Source organism: Branchiostoma belcheri, unplaced genomic scaffold (genome assembly GCF_001625305.1).
Source record: "Branchiostoma belcheri isolate BF01 breed outbred unplaced genomic scaffold, Haploidv18h27 scaffold44, whole genome shotgun sequence".
NCBI lineage: Eukaryota > Metazoa > Chordata > Leptocardii > Amphioxiformes > Branchiostomatidae > Branchiostoma > Branchiostoma belcheri.
Genome location: NW_017804065.1, coordinates 1,532,870 through 1,553,654, shown reverse-complemented (window position 1 = coordinate 1,553,654; position 20,785 = coordinate 1,532,870). Strand labels below are relative to the sequence as shown.

The window sequence follows — 20,785 nt, the reverse complement described above, 5'->3', positions numbered from 1 at the left end:
TTGACCAACATTTATATTTCATTTTCACACAAACTGACATATGGTAGCATTAAGACCAGAATGAAATGATAGTTGATCATTTCTGTGCATGTATGTCTTGCCATCACATGTGAACTAAACAAAAATACTTCTACATAGAAAAGCTGTAATTTCTATGAATACTCAGTGTAATTCGAGATAGCCCCTCAAAACACAAGAGCTAACAGTAAACTTTCATAAATTCAAAATTCAATCAGATTATCAGTGCTGACTACTGTGTAAAATCTTATGCTCCATATTGCATTCAAGTTCAAAAGTTGAGACGTCTGTTAAACTTTGTACAAGTGGCAATCTCAATAGAAATCTTTCTTGTATTTTGCCAGTCAAACATGTTGATTACAAGGTCACACAGATTCAATCATTCCAGGCAAATGCAGCATCTAATGCAAATTTACAGGAATAGTTCCAAAGCTTCAATGGAAATACAGCAAAGTCACAATCTTTCCATCAACTTAAAGATTTGCCCCAGCCAACCCAAATACATGGAAATGTCTTTTTAAGTTAGTAGTCATTCAATTAACGTTACATTTTCTATTTGAAAAAAATCTTCTTACAATGCAACTGAGGTACATTATGGTCATGTTGTCATCTTAGATAAAATTGGCATATCTATTATGATACAGATAATGGAAGTAGGTCAAATCATGCCATGAGCTAAGAGAAGACCCCTCAATTCAACACTCATCATCATAGCTTGTCGCTATTTCTCTCAACACTTGTAATCCCTTACATCAGTCGTGGTTCCAAATCTCAGAAACCAGGGGATGTTCTCTGATGATGGACTCACACTCGGAGCTAATGCTCCTCCCAAAGGCTGTGCCAATAGTGCGAACTTCCGTCAGCTTACTCAGCAGGCGGTGAAACATCAAGCGATTCTCTGGGTAGGCGACTTTGCAGTAAGCACGCAGACACTCGATGTACTGTGCATACGACTGTTCCAGTGTGTCACGCCCTTTGATATTTGGCCGATCTTCAAAATTAAGATAAGTTGTACTTTTTAAAAAGAAAGTATACAACTTCATTCATTCTTACTTGATTTATCTGCTTATTTCTACTTCATTTCTTTCAGTATGCAGAATGTCAACAAAATACTATCAAGATTTAAATACTTTGTTGATGTAATGATAAAACATGAACATTTCATACTCTTTTAGAATTGTTACATTCAATTTGTACTTACCAGGAGAAACAACTATCACACACTGCAGGAGGTCCAGTGTAGTCATGTCTATTTTCAGGTCCAGCATCCCTTCATACCACTTCATCAGGGTGGCGTTGAACACTTCAGTGTGCACTGTGATTTAAAAAATGACACATAACAGACACTACAACAAACTTCTGTTTTAAATGATGCATCATCATCTGAACTATGCAAATTCTTAAGAACAACTTTTTCACTTATCAAATACTAGTACATGTACTAAGCCAGGTATCTGTCTCTTAATAATTATAAAGTTAAGGACTGGTGCCAGTAAACGCTGCAGAAAGTTACTAAGCTCAGTCTTTCTGATATTTACATGTAGCACATAATGTAGCACCATCATCAGTTTTCACAGTATTGCAATGATTTGTTTGATGTTGAAAGCTTGACTTACCTGCCTGTAAGATGCGTTTCAAGACATGAGCACCAGCATTGAAGTTTGCCAAGAGGATAGGAGCCTTTATCATGCAGTAGTCAAAAAAGGATGCCTTAGATAAAAAGTAACACAACATGTTAGCAGACTTGTTTATCCAAATGGTTGTTTGTACAATGGAAAAACGTGTGCATGGAAATTACTTTTCTGGGCCATTTTATGACAAATGAATAATTACTTAACTACAATGTACATGTAGTAACATTACCTTCACAACTGCAATCTGGTCCTCAATGCGGAGATCTTGAAAGCAATGAACAACAGTCCTGATGAACTCAACCATCTTCTCCACCACTACGCCCATGTGAGCAACAAAACGAACCTGCCTTTCTTTCTTGCTATTATCTTGAATGCATCCCTATACAATGTGAAAAAATTCCGGTATTAGTAGTATTACATATTGTCGAAGATGTGTTTGCCACACCATGTAATATTTTCTGCTGTTTGTGGCACTAAAAAGGTTGAGGTTTTGAACAGATATGTAAAATGTTCTGATATAGATGTATCTGGCAAGTTAACAAATACAGTCAAAACTGCTCAAGAAGACCATTCAGGTGACAACAGATAAGATTCTTATCGATTGTGTCTCAATGGGAAAACTAAAAAGGGATCACGTTGGCCAGGTGGTTCTTAGGTAGAGGTGGTCACTTAAACCTGTGCAACTAAATGTAACAGACTGTCCTTGAGATTTGAAAATTTCCTTACTGAATCTGATCAATATTACGACAACCTGAGTATAAATCTGAGTATATCCTTGATAGTATCATGCCATCATGTAGAACAGCTGCAAACGTACCTTAATTAGTACGCACAGTGTCTTGTGATGCTTTTCACACCAACTCTTCCGAAAGGTAGCAATTTCTGAAACTATTGCTTGATACTCTGGGGAAAGATTTTGAACAGCATCTGGCCTCGCAAATCTTTTTATCTTCCCCGGTCTAAATAAGCTGCATGTGTGCTCCTTAGTTGCCTTATCTTCATCAGCTGACTGATGTTTTTGGGAAAGCTGAAGGTTTGTTTTTAGATCACAAGGGTTGGTAGCTTGATTGACACTTTCTGTAGGTGTATCACTTGTGGACGATTCAGAGTTCTCCTCTGATGCTTGCCCATTGGTTGCAGATGCAGAATCATTCGCTTGCAAGTTCGCTTTGCCTCTCTGAAGGGAGAGAAGGTTTTCAGCATGCTCGATGGAGCTGTTGCCCTGGATTGGTGTAGTTGCATGGACTTCATCAAACAACCCTATGCTTGGGTCAAGGACATTCTCATCAATTGACTGTGTGTCGTTTGCAAGGAGAGCTAAGAAGGAAAGCATGTCATCACTTCCTGTTGAGTCAGTTCGAGTTAACACAGCCGGGTTCTCAGAACTGAGATCCATAAACGAGGACGTGATTTCATCAAGCAAGTTGGTGTCATTGTTGTCAATTAGTTGTGAGAAAGAGACTGGTTCAGGCACAGTCTCAAAAGGTTGAGCGCTACTACTAGATGGAACTTCTCCCAAACTACAGGTCTCTGATTGGTTGGAAATGTCGCTGACCAGGTTCTTGTGCTGCTGCACATCTGTCCCAGTGCTCTGATTGGGTGGTGACTGAACGGACACGTCCTGATTGGGTGATGAAATGGGATGGTCTGATTTTGGTGCCTCAGATTTTTTGCGATAAAGGAACTTTGACATGCACTGAGCCTGGGTAAGAAGACCTGCAAAAATATGCAGCATGATGTTAAAGTACTGACACTTTGCTGCAATCCATCCAGGCCTTCTATTAGTTATGCTCACCACATATCTGGAGAAACACACACACACAGACACACACAGAGTCGGTGTTTGCAGTTTGCTGGGTGCTTATGGTAAAGTTGAATATAGGAAGAATGTAAAAAGCTTGTGTTTTGACTCGTGAATTGTCTAAGACTCTAACTTAAAGCCTTGCTTAAAGCAAATCTTTTCAAGTATTACAAGAAAATATCTTACAGTCGGATCTCATGCCGGCAGCCCTGCATGAGCGGAGGCGACATTCAGGACACTTCCTCCTGGTGTGCATGTCCAGGTTACACTTACTCCCTGACTTGCATGCCTTAACGTAACCCTTTGTCACAGTTCTCCTGAAGAACCCTAGAGGTGGAACAGAACTTGACTCAGTGAAGTATGAAATGTTTCCTACAAATTCCTTAATCCACCACAAACATATTTGAAGTTATAGTATGAGTGAGTAGCTGTTGGGTAGAAGATTGCAACATTGCTGGGCGCAAGTTAAAGCTCCTGCTGACAAGCCATTAGTAGTATAATTTGTCTGTACGGTACTGTTTCACCACTAGCACTGACTGGTAATATCATTAATTTGTAATAAAAGTAACACAATCATTCAAAAGACAACTAAATGAAATCACCCTGGTCTTATGTTATATTATAATAATGTAACAAGTGGATACAATAAGAGCAGTTCAAGATCTCACATTATCTGGAGAAAATAGAAAGGTAAAGTGAAGACATCCTACCTTTACATCCCTCACAGCTGTACACACCATAGTGAAAGCCAGAGCCCTTGTCTCCACACACCACACAGTCTCCCCCTTCAGCTCCAGCAGGGTCAGGGAAAGATGTGCTGTCCTGGGCTGGCATGTCTTCAAACACATCCAAAACTGACACTTGACTCATGTTGCTGACTGCCAGGAAGAAAGTAAAAAGAAACAAAAAATTTACCTCATGTCAGTCTCATGGTGACCCCCAAAACAATACATATACATGTATTTTGATGGAGGCATCAATAAGCGTCAAATGAAACCACACTGAAGTCACCCTTTTCACACACACACACACCAAAATAGCACACGTCATACTGGTAACACCAGTGATATCGCACCTGGTGCAAAGCTAACCGTATGGTCATTGACGTCAATCGTGACCTTATGTACACAGTGGTAGTGGGGCACGTAGTGGTTGTGGGAGGTGTTTGGAGACTGCCTGCCTTCAGGCCAGGTAGTAAACAACACCACTCTAACCAAGTTCAAGGACACCGTATAGGGACGAAAGGTTGTAAGAAGACGATTGGTATCCAAGTACAAAGTTCATATATTGAACCTCATGAAACAAACAACGTCTAAAATCTCGACATCATTTCAGGTAGTTTAGTTTTGTAGTATTATACAGTTGTATTACTGCCACACATTGTACCATATACGATTGTCGAGCAATTACGTTCATTCATTCATTCCAGAATTTCCATGCACGATACGTAACGTACTAGGTTTGGATTTCAACATTATAACGTTACATGTAGCGAATATCTTTTGTATGTAGTGCCAGCAACATTTCAAAATTGAATCCATAATTGATCAAAAGAATTTTCAATCACACTAAACAAATATGTTCAAAATATATCTTAAGATGGCAACGTAACTAAATGTAATATCATATTGGCATCTGACTGCAATGTTGTAGACTGGTGAAAAATCATGTTATGGAGTATGATAACTAGCGTTAAGTAGATTTTGATTTTTTTTCACCATCACCAAGGTTATATAACGTTATGGCACCGCGCGTTTGTTTACAAGTGTTAAAAATTATTATATGAGTCAGCCCAGCTAGCCAAACGTTCATGTACAACTGGCCAAGGAAATAGCTGGGTCCCTCCCTCTAACGTTAAGGGCGTTATACCAAGGAGCTTTAACTCACCTTAGAGACTACCTGGCCTTCTTGACGCTAAAAAAAACTTCTGAGTCAGACGCAGCACACCGTGCCTGGAGCTCATAGATCCAAACATCAGCCGATTTCCCCCGATGTGCCCAGAGGTCATGCCTGGGCCCTAGTCACACACGGGGTAAAGGCTGATTGGTTCTTGTAGGTTACGTGATTTGTAATTGTAAACAAAGTTGCAACTTGAGTTCTACGATTTCATTCCTTCGTCCAACAGTCTTTGTCTCGTATATCTGATATTAGTGTCCCTGCCTGGGCCAAAGACACACTTATTGACAAGAAAGTTATGTTTTCAGTGTCATTTTCTAGTGTATTTGTGTGGGTGTGTTTGCTGGTCCAAATTTGCTAAATTTTCACAAGTTCAACCTACCTGACCCAGCCCCTTAGTCTTACACGCTCCCTTATGAAATAGTAGTTAACGTTAACGTTACCTTTGCTGTTAACGGAGGACAGCTGTACATTCTCTTGATTAAGTGAGAACTAAACAAGTGGAAAACCTTTAGGGGCCACACCCCCATACATTACCCCTTGGGCCGAAGAAGGTGGCCTGACATAGTGGTTTAATAGCTCAACCCTTCTGTAAACATGAACAATGGAGGTTAACTGAGTTATAGTTTGGCCAGCCTCTGTAACAAGATCTCAACAAGATAAGTCAGGAATGGCTGGATGAATTGGTTTTATATTTGGTGTGTGGTTAGAGTTTGCATGGGCCTTCTCTTGGCAGGTGTCCTATTTTGCATAATTTGCATTTCATTGTTCACATCTCTAACCTACCTAACTATAAAGTTCACACCCAAAATCATGCATTTCCTCCAGTTTCCTCCTTGGAAGATAAAAGCCCCTGCACTCCAACAACAGGCTGCTAGGGGTTGCAAACTTGTCTCCTGTCAAACCACAAGAACTATCTACGTTACTACCCAAGAATCCTGACCATAGAATGTCCATGCAGAACACGAGATATCCAAACCAGAAGTTCCACTGCAATACCTGAGAAACCAGACTTCTGTGCAGATCCTGCTTTTGTTTAGACAGTTGGCACTGGTTTGGCCATCTCCCATTGGACCTCTAAAAATTTCTCCAACCAGTTACCTTTGAACGTTGCTCTGCACTGGGGCAGGTGACGACTGATGATTAACAATTTCAAGGATTCCGAACCATACAAAATATTCTAGAAAACATTAGAAAATATTCAGTGATATAAAATACAGGTACATCTGCAATGAATAAAAAACACAACATTTATATTTCATTTTCACACAAACTGACATATGGTAGCATTACGACCAGTATGAAGTGATAGTTGTATCATTTCTGTGCATGTATCAATCAATCAATCAATCAAATGGTTTATTTATAAAAACAAAACCTTGTAGCCATCAGCTAAATTGTGTCTTGCTGTACAATTTTGATTTTTGACATGTCTGGCATAACACACTAAAATTACTAGTTACTCAATAAAATCCATATCATTATACATTGACATACTTAAAAACAACAGATACAATTTTAACATTAAAACTAACAGTTACAAACATATATTAAGTACTTACACAAAAATATACAAAATAACTGAGACTAGAGGACAGACTAACCACCCTAGAAATATGATACACATTATTTGGAGGAATTGTTCAATATGCGAACCAGGTATGGTACTGGTGAGTTCTTATATCTGTTGGTTCTGTACTTAGTAGCTTTTAGCTTTTCAGAGTTCCTTGTGTGTCTTCCTGAGAGTTCACCCACCTTAGGAGGTAGGAGATCAGGGTTCAGTTTTGTAGCAAATTTAAGACATAGGTCCTCTCTTCTGTCCTTCAATGACTTGAGTCCTGTCAACTGCAGGGCTGCGTCGTAGGAGCTGTATTGTCCTTTAAGGATTGTGCGCAGAGCTCTCTTCTGAACATGCTCCAATCTTGTGATCTGTTTGCACGTGAGTCCAGGATTCCATACAGGAACACAGTATTCAACCACAGGTCTGACAAATGACGTATAGACCAGAAGTAAGTCCTGCACTGATACATGGAAGTTTCCCAATCGCCATGTATGTCTTGCCATCACATGTGAACCAAACAAAAATACTTCTACATAGAAAAACTGTAATTTCTATGAATACTCAAGATAGCCCCTCAAAACACAAGAGCTAACAGTAAACTTTCATAAAGTCTAAATTCAATCAGATTATCAGTACGTAGCGCTGACTACTGTGTAAAATCTTATGCTCCATATTGTATTCAACTTCGAAAGTTGAGAAGTCTGTTAAACTTTGTACAAGTGGCAATCCCAATAGAAGTAGTATTTTGCTAATCAAGCATGCTGATTTTAAGGTTACACGGATTTAATCATTCCAGGCAAATGCAGCATCTAATGCAAATTTACAGGAATAGTTCCAAAGCTTCAATAGAAATACAGCAAAGTCACAATCTTTCCATCAACTTAAAGATTTGCCCCAGCCAACTCAAATACAGGGAAAGGTCTTTTTTTAGTAGTCATTCCATTACATTTTGTATTTGAAAAAAATCTTGTTACAAGGTACATTATGGTCATGTTGTCATCTTGAGAGATAAAATTGGCATATCTATTACGATACAGATAATGAAATTAGGTCAAATCATGCCAGGAGCTAAGCAAGGATTTCCTGAGATAGGATTAAATCTGAGGCTGAGAGGACCGCTCAATTCAACACTTGTAATCCCTTACATCAGTCGTGGTTCCAAATCTCAGAAACCAGGGGATGCTCTCTGATGATGGACTCACACTCGGAGCTGATGCTTCTCCCAAAGGCTGTGCCAATGGTGCGAACTTCCGTCAGCTTACTCAGCAGGCGGTGAAACATCAAGTGGCTCTCTGGGTAGGCGACTTTGCAGTAAGCACGCAGACACTCGATGTACTGTGCATACGACTGTTCCAGTGTGTCACGCCCTTTGATATTTGGCCGATCTTCAAAATTAAGATAAGTTGCACTTTTTAAAAAGAAAGTATACAACTTCATTCATTCTTACTTGATTTATCTGCTTATTTCTACTTCATTTCTTTCAGTATGCAGAATGTCAACAAAATACTATCAAGATTTAAATACTTTTGTTGATGTAATGATAAAACATGAACATTTCATACTCTTTTAGAATTGTTACATTCAATTTGTACTTACCAGGAGAAACAACTATCACACACTGCAGGAGGTCCAGTGTAGTCATGTCTATTTTCAGGTCCAGCATCCCTTCATACCACTTCATCAGGGTGGCGTTGAACACTTCAGTGTGCACTGTGATTTAAAAAAATGACACATAACAGACACTACAACAAACTTCTGTTTTAAACTATGCATCATCATCTGAACTATGCAAATTCTTAAGAACAACTTTTTCACTTATCAAATACTAGTACATGTACTAAGCCACGTATCTGTCTCCTAATAATTATGAAGTTAAGGACTGGTGCCAGTAAATGCTACAGAAAGTTACTAAGCTCAGCCTTTCTGATATTTACATGTAGCACATAATGAATATGCATGAAGACAGGATCACTAAGAAGGTTTTCAGATGGGACCTACGTAACAAAGGCCCCTGGAGTACAGATTTATTTGAAATATTTTGTGACTCCGAACATTAACATGTCTTCTTAAATAGGCTCAGAGGTGATACTAGACTCATCAAGGATGTGATGTTCTCTCAATATGAACAAAACTGGGCCTCTGAATTATGGTCTAAACCAAAATTGAGGACTTATGTGTTAATCAAAGACACATTCTCTCCAGAAAAATATGTTACTTTACCCCTTATAAGATCACAAAGATCTCTTTGTGCCCAGTTTAGATCTGGAACATTACCTTTGTGTATTGAAACGGGAAGATATCGGGGCATTCCAGAAAAGGACAGACTATGTCTGCTGTGTGATTTACAAGAGTAGAAATGAGGCTCACTTTATGTTTTATTGTCCGTTTTATGACAGCTTACGTCAGGCACTCTTTGATAAGATGTACAAGGAAAGATGTACCTGATCTTATCTGGGATAGGGATGAATCAAAACTGAAATGGTTATTTACAGAGGAAGTGTTTGAAACGGCGACATACTTACAGCAGGCCTAGAAAAAAACGTAAACTCAGGTTGATCTTATTCGTCTTACTGTCANTTGGTCTTGGTCTGATAAATGCACGCCAGACCGTGAGGTCGGCGCTTCTTCCGCATGTATTAGCTCTAGAATTACCACAGTTATCCATGTAGGATGTGACGATCAAAGGAACCATAACTGATTTAATGAGCCATTCGCAGTTTCACTGAGACAGTTTAAACTTGCACGTGCATGGCTTAATCTTTGAGACAAGCATATGACTACTGGCAGGATCAACCAGGTAGCGAGGACGCCAGGGGCGCGCGACCGGTCTCGCCGCCGGGAGCGGAGGGTCCCGGGCCCCGCGCAAGCGGGGCGGGGCGGTCCGCTCTTCGCTCGACCGAACTTCGGTGGGGATTTCCGTGTTGTTTTCTGATTTTCATCATCCACTAAGATAAACTTCAAGACCGAGGTTTAAACTTGGTGCCCCTGAATCCTCAAACACTCACAAAAACCCAGGTTTTGGGCCTACCAAGGAGGCCAGTATTTCGGAGTGTATATAAAATCTATTTGTCTTTTATATACACTCCGGGAGTGTATATAGCCACGCCGTTAGTGAAATAGTATTATACACAGCTGTATTACTGCCACACATTGTACCATATACGATTGTCGAGCAATTACGTTCATTCATTCATTCCAGAATTTTCATGCACGATACGTAACGTACTAGGTTTGGATTTCAACATTATAACGTTACATGTAGCGAATATCTTTTGTCTGTAGTGCCAGCAACATTTCAAAATTGAATCCATAATTGATCAAAAGAATTTTCAATCACACTAAACAAATATGTTCAAAATATATCTTAAAATGGCAACGTAACTAAATGTAATATCATATTGGCATTTGACTGCAATGTTGTAGACTGGTGAAAAATCATGTTATGGAGTATAACTAGTGTTAAGTAGATTTAGATTTTTTTTTCACCATCACCAAGTTTATATAACGTTATGGCACCGCGCGTTTGTTTACAAATGTTAAATTATCATATGAGTCAGCCCAGCTAGCCAAACTGGCTAAGGAAATAGCTGTGTCCCTCCCTCTAACGTTAGGGGCGTTATACCAAGGAGCTTTAACTCACCTTAGAGACTATCTGGCCTTCTTGACACTAAAAAAAACCTCGGAGTCAGACGCAGCACACCGTGCCTGGCGCTCATAGATCCAAACATCAGCCGCTTTTCCCGATGTGCCCAGAGGTCATGCCTGGGCCGTAGTCACGCACGGGGTAAAGGCTGATTGGTTCTTGTAGGTTACGTGATTTGTAATTGTAAACTTGCAACTTGAGTTGCAACTTGAGTTCTACGATTTCATTCCTTCGTCCAACAGTCTTTGTCTCGTATATCTGATATTGAAGTGGCTTAGTGTCCCTGCCTGGGCCAAAGACACGCTTATTGACTAGAAAGTTATGTTTTCAGTGTCCTTTTTTTAGTGTATTTGTGTGGGTGTGTTTGCTGGTCCAAATTTGCTAAATTTTCACAAGTTTAACCTACCTGACCCAGCCCCTTAGTCTTACACGCTCCCTTATGAAATAGTAGTTAACGTTAACGTTACCTTTGCTGTTAACGGAGGACAGCTGTACATTCTCTTGATTAAGTGAGAACTAAACAGGTGGAAAACCTTTAGGGGCCACACCCCCATACATTAACCCTTGGGGCCGAAAAAGGTAGCCTGAAATAGTGGTTTAATAGCTCAACCCTTCTGTAAACATGAACAATGGAGGTTAACTGAGTTATAGTTTGGCCAGCCTCTGTAACAAGATCTCAACCAGATAAGTCAGGAATGGCTGGATGAATTGGTTTTATTTATATTTGGTGTGTGGTAAGAGTTTGCATGGGCCTTCTCTTGGCAGGTGTCCTATTTTGCATAATTTGCATTTCATAGTTCACATCTCTAACCTACCTAACTATAAAGTTCACATCCAAAATCATGCATTTCCTCCAGTTTCTTCCTTGGGAGATTAAAAGCCCCTGCACTCCAACAACAGGCTGCTAGGGGTTGCAAACTTGTCTCCTGTCCAACCACAAGAACTATCTACGTTACTACCCAATAATGAGACCATAGAATGTCCATGCAGAACACGAGATATCCAAACCAGAAGTTGGCACTGGTTTGGCCATCTCCCATTGGACCTCTAAAAATTTCTCCAACCAATTACCTTTGAAAGTTGCTCTGCACTGGGGCAGGTGACGACTGATGATTAACAATTTCAAGGATTCCTAACCATACAAAATATTCTAGAAAACATGTTCTAGAAAATATTCAGTGATATAAAATACAGGTACATCTGCAATGAATAAAAAACACAACAGTCATTGACCAACATTTATATTTCATTTTCACACAAACTGACATATGGTAGCATTACGACCAGTATGAAGTGATAGTTGTATCATTTCTGTGCATGTATGTCTTGCCATCACATGTGAACTAAACAAAAATACTTCTACATAGAATAACTGTAATTTCTATGAATACTCAAGATAGCCCCTCAAAACACAAGAGCTAACAGTAAACTTTCATAAATTCAAAATTCAATCAGATTATCAGTACGTAGTGCTGACTACTGTGTAAAATCTTATGCTCCATATTGTATTCAACTTCAAAAGTTGAGAAGTCTGTTAAACTTTGTACAAGTGGCAATCCCAATAGAAATTGTATTTTGCTAATCAAACATGCTGATTTTAAGGTTACACGGATTTAATCATTCCAGGCAAATGCCGCATCTAATGCAAATTTACAGGAATAGTTCCAAAGCTTCAATAGAAATACAGCAAAGTCACAATCTTTCCATCAACTTAAAGATTTGCCCCAGCCAACCCAAATACAGGGAAAGGTCTTTTTTTAGTAGTCATTCCATTACATTTTGTATTTGAAAAAAATCTTGTTACAAGGTACATTATGGTCATGTTGTCATCTTGAGAGATAAAATTGGCATATCTATTACGATACAGATAATGAAATTAGGTCAAATCATGCCAGGAGCTAAGCAAGGATTTCCTGAGATAGGATTAAATCTGAGGCTGAGAGGACCGCTCAATTCAACACTTGTAATCCCTTACATCAGTCGCGGTTCCAAATCTCAGAAACCAGGGGATGCTCTCTGATGATGGACTCACACTCGGAGCTGATGCTTCTCCCAAAGGCTGTGCCAATGGTGCGAACTTCCGTCAGCTTACTCAGCAGGCGGTGAAACATCAAGTGGCTCTCTGGGTAGGCGACTTTGCAGTAAGCACGCAGACACTCGATGTACTGTGCATACGACTGTTCCAGTGTGTCACGCCCTTTGATATTTGGCCGATCTTCAAAATTAAGATAAGTCACACTTTTTAAAAAGAAAGTATACAACTTCATTCATTTTTACTTGATTTATCTGCTCATTTCTACTTCATTTCTTTCAGTATGCAGAATGTCAACAAAATACTTTCAAGATTTGAATACTTTTGTTGATGTAATGATAAAACATGAACATTTCATACTCTTTTAGAATTGTTACATTCAATTTGTACTTACCAGGAGAAACAACTATCACACACTGCAGGAGGTCCAGTGTAGTCATGTCTATTTTCAGGTCCAGCATCCCTTCATACCACTTCATCAGGGTGGCGTTGAACACTTCAGTGTGCACTGTGATTTAAAAAAATGACACATAACAGACACTACAACAAAGTTCTGTTTTAAACTATGCATCATCATCTGAACTATGCAAATTCTTAAGAACAACTTTTTCACTTATCAAATACTAGTACATGTACTAAGCCACGTATCTGTCTCTTAATAATTATGAAGTTAAGGACTGGTGCCAGTAAATGCTACAGAAAGTTACTAAGCTCAGTCTTTCTGATATTTACATGTAGCACATAATGAATATGCATGAAGACAGGATCACTAAGAAGGTTTTCAGATGGGACCTACGTAACAAAGGCCCCTGGAGTACAGATTTATTTGAAATATTTTGTGACTCCGAACATTAACATGTCTTCTTAAATAGGCTCAGAGGTGATACTAGACTCGTCAAGGATGTGATGTTCTCTCAATATGAACAATACTGGGCCTCTGAATTATGGTCTAAACCAAAATTGAGGACTTACGTGTTAATCAAAGACACATTCTCTCCAGAAAAATATGTTACTTTACCCCTTACAAGATCACAAAGATCTCTTTGTGCCCAGTTTAGATCTGGAATATTACCTTTGTGTATTGAAACGGGAAGATATCGGGGCATTCCAGAAAAGGACAGACTATGTCTGCTGTGTGATTTACAAGAAGTAGAAAATGAGGCTCACTTTATGTTTTATTGTCCGTTTTATGACAGCTTATGTCAGGCACTCTTTGATAACATGTACAAGGAAAGATGTACCTGATCTTATCTGGGATAGGGATGAATCAAAACTGAAATGGTTATTTACAGAGGAAGTGTTTGAAACGGCGACATACTTACAGCAGGCCTGAAAAAAAACGTAAACTCAGGTTGATCTTATTTCATCTTACTGTCATTTTCAGTTTGGTTCTCCTCTTTCCTTGTTACGTTTACTTGTTCACTTTTTTGTTAAGTTGATTCTGTGTATGCACCAGTCATGTTACAGTTACCTCTTGTTACTTTTATGCATTATAAATTTTGGTTGAACCTAAATTATTATTGTTATCTGTTATTGTTAACTATTATCTATGTTACATTTGATTTGATTTCTGTATTATGACCAGTACTACTTAATTTCCTGTATTTATTTACTTATATATTATGATATGTTATAATTTATGCTATATCTAATTCTGACTCTCTGTACCTTTTGAATTGTTATGATTTTATAATTGTCAGTGTCTTATAAGCCCATATGGGCTGGGCGACGTATGGTCGCAATGACACGTAAATAAACATTCATTCATTCATAATGTAGCCCACCATCATCAGTTTTTGATCACAGTATTGCAATGACTTTTTTGAAAGCTTGACTTGCCTGCCTGTAAGATGCGTTTCAAGACATGAACACCACCATTGAAGTTTGCCAAGAGGATAGGAACCTTTATCATGCAGCAGTCGAAAAAGGATGCCTTAGATAAAAAGTAACACAAAATGTTAGCAGACTTGTTTATCCAAAAGTCAATAAATGGCTGAACCTAAATACAAATGGATGTTTGTACAATGGAAAAACGTGTGCATGGAAATTACTTAATGGACAAATGAATAATTATTTAACTACAATGTAGTAACATTACCTTCACAACTGCAATCTGGTCCTCAATGCAGAGATCTTGAAAGCAATGAACAACAGTCCTGATGAACTCAACCATCTTCTCCATCACTGAACCCATGTAAGCAACAAAACGAGCCTGCCTTTCTTTTTTGCTATTATCTTGAATACTTCCCTATACAATATGAAAAAAATTACCGGTATTAGTAGTATTACATATTGTCGAAGATGTGTTTGCCACACCATGTAATATTCTCTGCTGTTTGTGGCACTAAAAAGGTTGAGGTTTTGAACAGATATGTAAAATGTTCCCATATAGATGTATCTGGCAAGTTAACAAATACAGTCAAAACTGTTAAAAAGACCATTCAGTTGACAAGAGATAAGATTCTTATCGCTTGTGTGTCAATGGGAAAACTAAAAAGGGATCACGTTGGCCAGGTGGTTCTTAGGTAGAGGTGGTCACTTAAACTTGTGCAACTAAATGTAACAGACTGTCCTTGAGATTTGAAAATTTCCTTACTGAATCTGATCAATATTACGACAACCTGAATATAAATCTGAGTATATCCTTGATAGCATCATGTCATCATGTAGAACAGCTGCAAACGTACCTTAATTAGTACGCACAGTGTCTTGTGATGCTTTTCACACCAACTCTTCCGAAAGGTAGCAATTTCTGAAACTATTGCTTGATACTCTGGGGAAAGATTTTGAACAGCATCTGGCCTCACAAATTTTTGTATCTTCCCTGGTCTAAATAAGCTGCATGTGTGCTCCTTAGTTGCCTTATCTTCATCAGCTGACTGATGTTTTTGGGAAAGCTGAAGGTTTGTTTTTAGATCACAAGGGTTGGTAGCTTGATTGACACTTTCTGTAGGCGTATCACTTGTGGACGATTCAGAGTTCTCCTCTGATGCTTGCCCATTGGTTGATGCAGAAACAGTCGCTTGCAAGTTTGCTTCACCTCTCTGAAGGGAGAGAAGGTTTTCAGCATGCTCGATGGAGCTGTTGCTCTGGATTGGTGTAGTTGCAGGGACTTCATCAAACAACCCTATGCTTGGGTCAAGGTCATTCTCATCAATTGACTGTGTCTCGTTTGCAAGGAGAGCTAAGAAAGAAAGCATGTCATCACTTCCTGTTGAGTCAGTTCGAGTTAACACCGGGTTCTCAGAGCCAAAATCCATAAATGAGGAAATGATTTCATCGACCAAGTTGGTGCCATTGCTGTCATTGAGTTGTGAGAAAGAGACTGGTTCAGGCACAGTCTCAAAAGGCTGAGTGCTACTGGTAGATGGAACTGATACTTCTCCCAAACTACAGGTCTCTGATTGGTTGGAAATGTCGCTGACTAGGTTCTGTTGCTGCTGCACATCTGTCCCAGTGCTCTGATTGGGTGGTGGCTGAACAGGCACTTCCTGATTGGGTGATGAAATGGGATGGTCTGATTTTGGTGTTTCAGATTTTTTGCGATAAAGGAACTTTGACCTGCACTGAGCCTGGGTAAGAAGACCTGCAAAAATATGCATCATGAATGTTAAAGTACTGACACTTTGCTGCAATCCATCCAGGCCTTCTAAGTTATGCTCACCACAAATCTGGAAAAACACACACAAACACACAAGTGCTTGCAGTTTGCTGAGTGCTTTAATATACACATGTATATATATATGTGTGTGTGTGTGTGTGTGTGTGTGTGTGTGTGTGTGTAGTATTTCTATATCAGAAATTAGCAAAGTTGAATACAGTAATGTAAAAAGCTAGTGTTCAAAGTAAATTGCCTACCTTATAGGCACTCTGTTCAAGAAAAATGTTTAGTGTAAATGCATACAATGTACAAGAAAATGTCTTACACTCTGATCTCATGCCAGCAGCCCTGCATGAACGGAGACGACATTCAGGACACTTCCTCCTGGTGTACATGTCCATGTTACACTTACTCCCTGACTTGCATGCCTTAACGTAACCCTTTGTCACAGTTCTCCTGAAGAACCCTAGAGGTGAAACAGAACATGACTGTGAAGCATGAAATATTACCTGCAAATTACCTCAGATTTGAAGTTATAGTATGAATGAGTAGCTGTTGGGGTAGAGGACAGCAATAAAGGTACATGTTAAAGGTCCTGCTGGCAAACCTTCAGTACTGTAATGTGAGTGTACAGTACTGTTTCAAGACTAGCACTGACTGGTAATATCATTAATGTATGATAAAAGTAACATTATTGCAACATCATAAATGTGACATCCACTTCCAGCTCAACACAATTATTCACAAGACAACTAAATGAAGTCAAATCACTGTGGTCTTATGTTACATGTAACAAGAGTTCCACGATCTCATACCTTCGTTATACCATGATGTTAACCCTTATACAATTTTAATCATTGATTTCACAAATAATTTGCATGGATTATATCAGTTGATCATATTCTCCACCCAATGACAGCCTTATCAAAAACGCTATTCAAGCACTTCCTCATAAATTATGCAAATGAGATCATGATTTAAATAAAGTATGTTTATTGGTGTTCACCTTCACTTAACTTTCAAATGCTGCAAGTATGAATTAAGTTCCCAGCAGCTTCAACTATAAAATTATTATATTATTAGGCCATATGTTGATTTGATTATATGGATGACATCCTCTGGGAACCCCAAAACTGATGCGCGTGCAAATAAAAAAAAAGTTCTGCAAAAAAAAAGTTAGCTTTCATTATGAAATCTATGTGGTCATGAAGGTTGAACAAAGGACACAGAGTATGGTATGGCGAATAATCTACTCTTCGAATTAATTTCTTTACATTTTCGTCTTATTCGTTTAATTTTGGCATTCTACGTCATTTTGCAACTTACGGTATATATTTGCTCCTTTTGCACCTGTTTTGTACGATTTACTGTATGGCTGAAAACTTTTTTGGGAAACAGCCAAAAGTTTATGCGCGCGCAGAGGTCATCCATGTAATCAAATCAACATGGCCTTAATTATGCAAATTAGGTCCTCATTTACATAATCTATATCCTCAGATGTTTTTCTCATTCTCAATTACGTCACAAGTGTTTCATAGTCCCATTATCAAACGAAGCAGATCTATAGAATTCCCTTATTAATTATGCAAATTAGCTCCTAATTTGCATAATTGTTGGCAAAGGTAACAAGTGGGTACAATAATAGCAGTGGATTATCTTGAGAGAATTTAAAATTTAATGTGAAGTAGTGATGCATACCTAAACCCAATTTTAGGTTCAGGTCCGGACTCAAGTCCAGAGGTTTAAGTCCGGACCTAAACCCATGGCATATACAAAATTGCATGTTGGAAACCTTGCAATGTTGTCTGGGTGAAACTTTGGCCACATAACATGGAGGCCGGTACTTGACGATGCCCTATGGCAATGTTTTCTTCGTTTTGCAGCAAAGATTTTACAATCTACGGAAGGTTTTAGGTGGTTTGGAAAGAAAAGGGGTACGTGAAATGGTCTTTTATGGTAATAAGTCTGGACTCGGTTCTTGACTTTTAGGTTTTTTTGGACTTGAACCTAAACATTCTTACAAGTCCGGATCCAAGTCCAGTGAACCGGTATGCATCACTTATGTGAAGACATCCTACCTTTACATCCCCCACAGCTGTACACACCATAGTGAAAGCCAGACCCCTTGTCTCCACACACCACACAGTCTCCCCCTTCAGCTCCAACAGGGTCAGGGAAAGATGTGCTGTCCTGGGCTGGCATGTCTTCAAACACATCCAAAACTGACACTTGACTCATGTTGCTGAGTGTCAGGAAACAAACAAACAAAAAATACCTTATGTTGGTCTCAAGGTGACACCCCAAAAATACATTTTCCATGCATTCTGATGCAGGCATCAATTAATTAGCATCAAGTGAAACCACATACAGGTCACCTTTTACACCCCAAAGCTGGTACAAACCTTTTTATTAATTAGCCGTAAGGTCATTGACCTCCATCATGACCTTATGTACACAGGAGTGGGGAGGTGTGTGGAGACAACCTTACCTGTCTTCAGTTGGACCAAGTCGTAAACAACACCACTCCAACCATGTACAAGGACATCGTATAGGAACCAATACCGTAGTTGATACCAAAGATCGTAAGAAGACGTTAGCTATCCGAGTACAATGTTCATGTTAACGTTACATATTGAACCTCTGAACGTCTAAAATCAATTGATAAAAAATATGAAAATCGTGGCCTGATGTCAAGTAAATTCATATGATATGAATTTACTCGACATCAGGCCACAATTTTCATGCACGATGCGTTACGAAAATACCCTTCTGTATTTCCTAAATTAATTCTTGACTTCATAATTGACCATAAGACTAAACAAATGTTGGAAATATTCCATAAGATATTGGCAATGAATTTTACACGGAGGATAAATTATGGTATGGGGTTTGATAACGTTATTAAAAGTAGATTTGGGATTTTTTTTCACCATCGTCAAAAAGTTATAACGATAGCACCTGTGACCACGCGTTCGTTTACAACCAGAAGTGTTAAAGTATGTCTCAGCGAAACCTTCATGTAACGTTAACTGTTACATCTGGACAACAAGCTAAGTATAAAGGAAGAACAGCCATGTGCAATAGCCTAGGAATGCCCACTCACGTCACCAACCGGTAACGTTAAATAACGTTAACGATACAGCCGTTATACCATGGAGGTAGAAAATCACAAGGAGGTTGGACTCACCTTTATTACAGACTATCTGGCCTCCAAGTCGTGCCTGGCGCTCATAGATCCAAACAAACATCGACTCCTTTCACGCAGGCGCTTTCTAGGGCGTGCCCAGAGGTCACGGGATAAAGGCTGATTGGTTCTTGTAGGTAACGTGATTTGTAATGTGAACAAAGTTGCAACTAGAGTTCAACGATTTCATTCCTTCGTCCAACAGTCTTTGTCACGTATGCCCTAATTTGCATAACTTATAGCTGATACTGAAGTCGCTGTGCTTGGGCCAAAGACACGCTTATTGACAAGGTTATGTTTTCATTGTCATTTTCTAGTTTATTTGTGGGTGTGTGTGTTTGTATTCCTGCCGATCCAAATTTGCTTCAATGAATTTTCACAAGTTAAACTGTAACAAAGGCAATAGTTTTGACGTAGAACTACTAGTTGCTGTGTTTTAGACAGTCTGGAATCCTCATGATTTAACGTAATTCATAGTCAGCTCTGAGAGTTTAACGTAATTCGTAATCGGCAGCGAAAATTTGGCGTAATTCGTAATCAATTCCTACCGGGCCCAGCCCCTTAAGCTTAGTCTTAGACCCTAAGTCTATACCTAACTATAAAGTTGCACACCCAAAAGCATGCATTTTCTCCAGTTCCCTCTTTGGAAGATTAAAAACCTCTGCACTTCCAGAACAAGCTGCAAACTTGTCTCCTGTCCTACCACAAGAACTATCGTTTACTACCCAAGAATCCTGACCATACCATGTCCAGAACACAAGATATCGAAACTAAAATTTCCACTGGAGTACCTGAGAAACCAGCTAGACTTCTATGATTTCTATACAGATCCTGCTTACTCCTGCTTTTGTTTAGACAGTTGACACTGGTTTGGCCAAGGAGGTTCATCTTGGTTTGGCCAATTCCCATTGGACCTCTAACAATGAATGACCTCTGAAAGTTGCTCTGCCCTGGGGCAGGTGACAAAATCTCAATTTCAAGGATTCCTAACATACAGATAATTCTAAAAAGCATGTTCTAGAAAATATTTGGAGATATAAAATACCGGTACAAACACAATATATTTACCAACATTTATATTTTATTTTCATACAAACTGACATATGGTAGCATTAAGACCAGTATGAAGTGATAGTTGTATCATTTCTGTGCATGTATGTCTTGCCATCACATGTGAACTCAACAAAAATACTTCTACATAGAAAAACTGTAATTTCTATGAATATTACATATATACATCAACAACTGTTGTAATGATGGGTGTGATATTTGGCAGAATTCTCTGATCTTCTTCAAAGGAAACAAAATTGACAATTTTTTCATAAGATTTCCTTCAGTTTCCTACAGAGTTTCTTGAAAATCATTTTGCTATGATATGATACCTTACAAAGCAAATATACACATTACAATGGTGA

The 20,785-nt window shown here is 38.9% G+C and overlaps 3 protein-coding genes across 5 annotated transcripts in view; all 3 read right to left on the bottom strand.

Annotated features, from left to right (window-relative positions):
* Positions 1-4: 4 nt before the first annotated feature.
* LOC109478498 (oxysterols receptor LXR-alpha-like) lies at positions 5-10,671 on the bottom strand. Of its 2 annotated transcripts, none has more exons than XM_019780072.1 (8): positions 10,551-10,671; positions 4,164-4,331; positions 3,640-3,780; positions 2,470-3,368; positions 1,882-2,031; positions 1,635-1,728; positions 1,220-1,333; positions 5-1,009 (listed from the first exon to the last, which is right to left on the bottom strand). In XM_019780072.1, the coding sequence occupies exons 2-8, from the start codon at positions 4,321-4,323 to the stop codon at positions 771-773; spliced, it is 1,797 nt and encodes a 598-aa protein (XP_019635631.1). In that variant the 5' UTR covers positions 4,324-4,331; positions 10,551-10,671; the 3' UTR covers positions 5-770. The 2 variants fall into 2 exon arrangements, with proteins under 2 accessions (XP_019635631.1, XP_019635632.1); XM_019780073.1 differs by lacking the exon at positions 10,551-10,671 and adding an exon at positions 5,341-5,454.
* On the bottom strand, positions 7,403-9,429 carry LOC109478504 (bile acid receptor-like). Its single transcript, XM_019780086.1, has 3 exons — positions 9,278-9,429; positions 8,507-8,620; positions 7,403-8,295 (listed from the first exon to the last, which is right to left on the bottom strand). Coding segments are annotated over exons 1-3 (354 nt in total). The 5' UTR covers positions 9,279-9,429; the 3' UTR covers positions 7,403-8,056.
* Positions 10,672-11,778: 1,107 nt separating the features above from the next.
* LOC109478497 overlaps positions 11,779-20,785 on the bottom strand; it is a 9,528-nt gene continuing 521 nt past the window's right edge. The window contains exons 1-8 of one of the 2 annotated variants that reach the window (XM_019780071.1): positions 19,374-19,422; positions 18,265-18,428; positions 16,512-16,652; positions 15,273-16,171; positions 14,684-14,833; positions 14,425-14,518; positions 12,980-13,093; positions 11,779-12,768 (exon numbers count right to left, since the gene is read on the bottom strand). In XM_019780071.1, the coding sequence (XP_019635630.1) occupies positions 12,530-12,768; positions 12,980-13,093; positions 14,425-14,518; positions 14,684-14,833; positions 15,273-16,171; positions 16,512-16,652; positions 18,265-18,424 (1,797 nt within the window). In that variant the 5' untranslated portion in view covers positions 18,425-18,428; positions 19,374-19,422 and the 3' untranslated portion in view covers positions 11,779-12,529. Of the gene's footprint in view, positions 12,769-12,979; positions 13,094-14,424; positions 14,519-14,683; positions 14,834-15,272; positions 16,172-16,511; positions 16,653-18,264; positions 18,429-19,373; positions 19,423-20,785 lie in introns of those variants that run through there. The other variant, XM_019780070.1, reaches the window with a different exon arrangement.

Bases quoted from the DNA above. Each gene is read 5' to 3' on its own strand.
- LOC109478504 (XM_019780086.1), bottom strand. The intron at 8,296-8,506 runs GTAAGTACAAAT...TTAATTTTGAAG, and splicing joins TGTGATAGTTGTTTCTCCTG to ATCGGCCAAATATCAAAGGG.
- LOC109478498 (XM_019780072.1), bottom strand. From the start codon at position 4,323: ATGAGTCAAGTGTCAGTTTTGGATGTGTTTGAAGACATGCCAGCCCAG. The intron at 3,369-3,639 runs GTAAGATATTTT...ATATTTTTGCAG, and splicing joins TGCCGGCATGAGATCCGACT to GTCTTCTTACCCAGGCTCAG. The intron at 1,334-1,634 runs GTAAGTCAAGCT...TTTAAATCACAG, and splicing joins GAAACGCATCTTACAGGCAG to TGCACACTGAAGTGTTCAAC.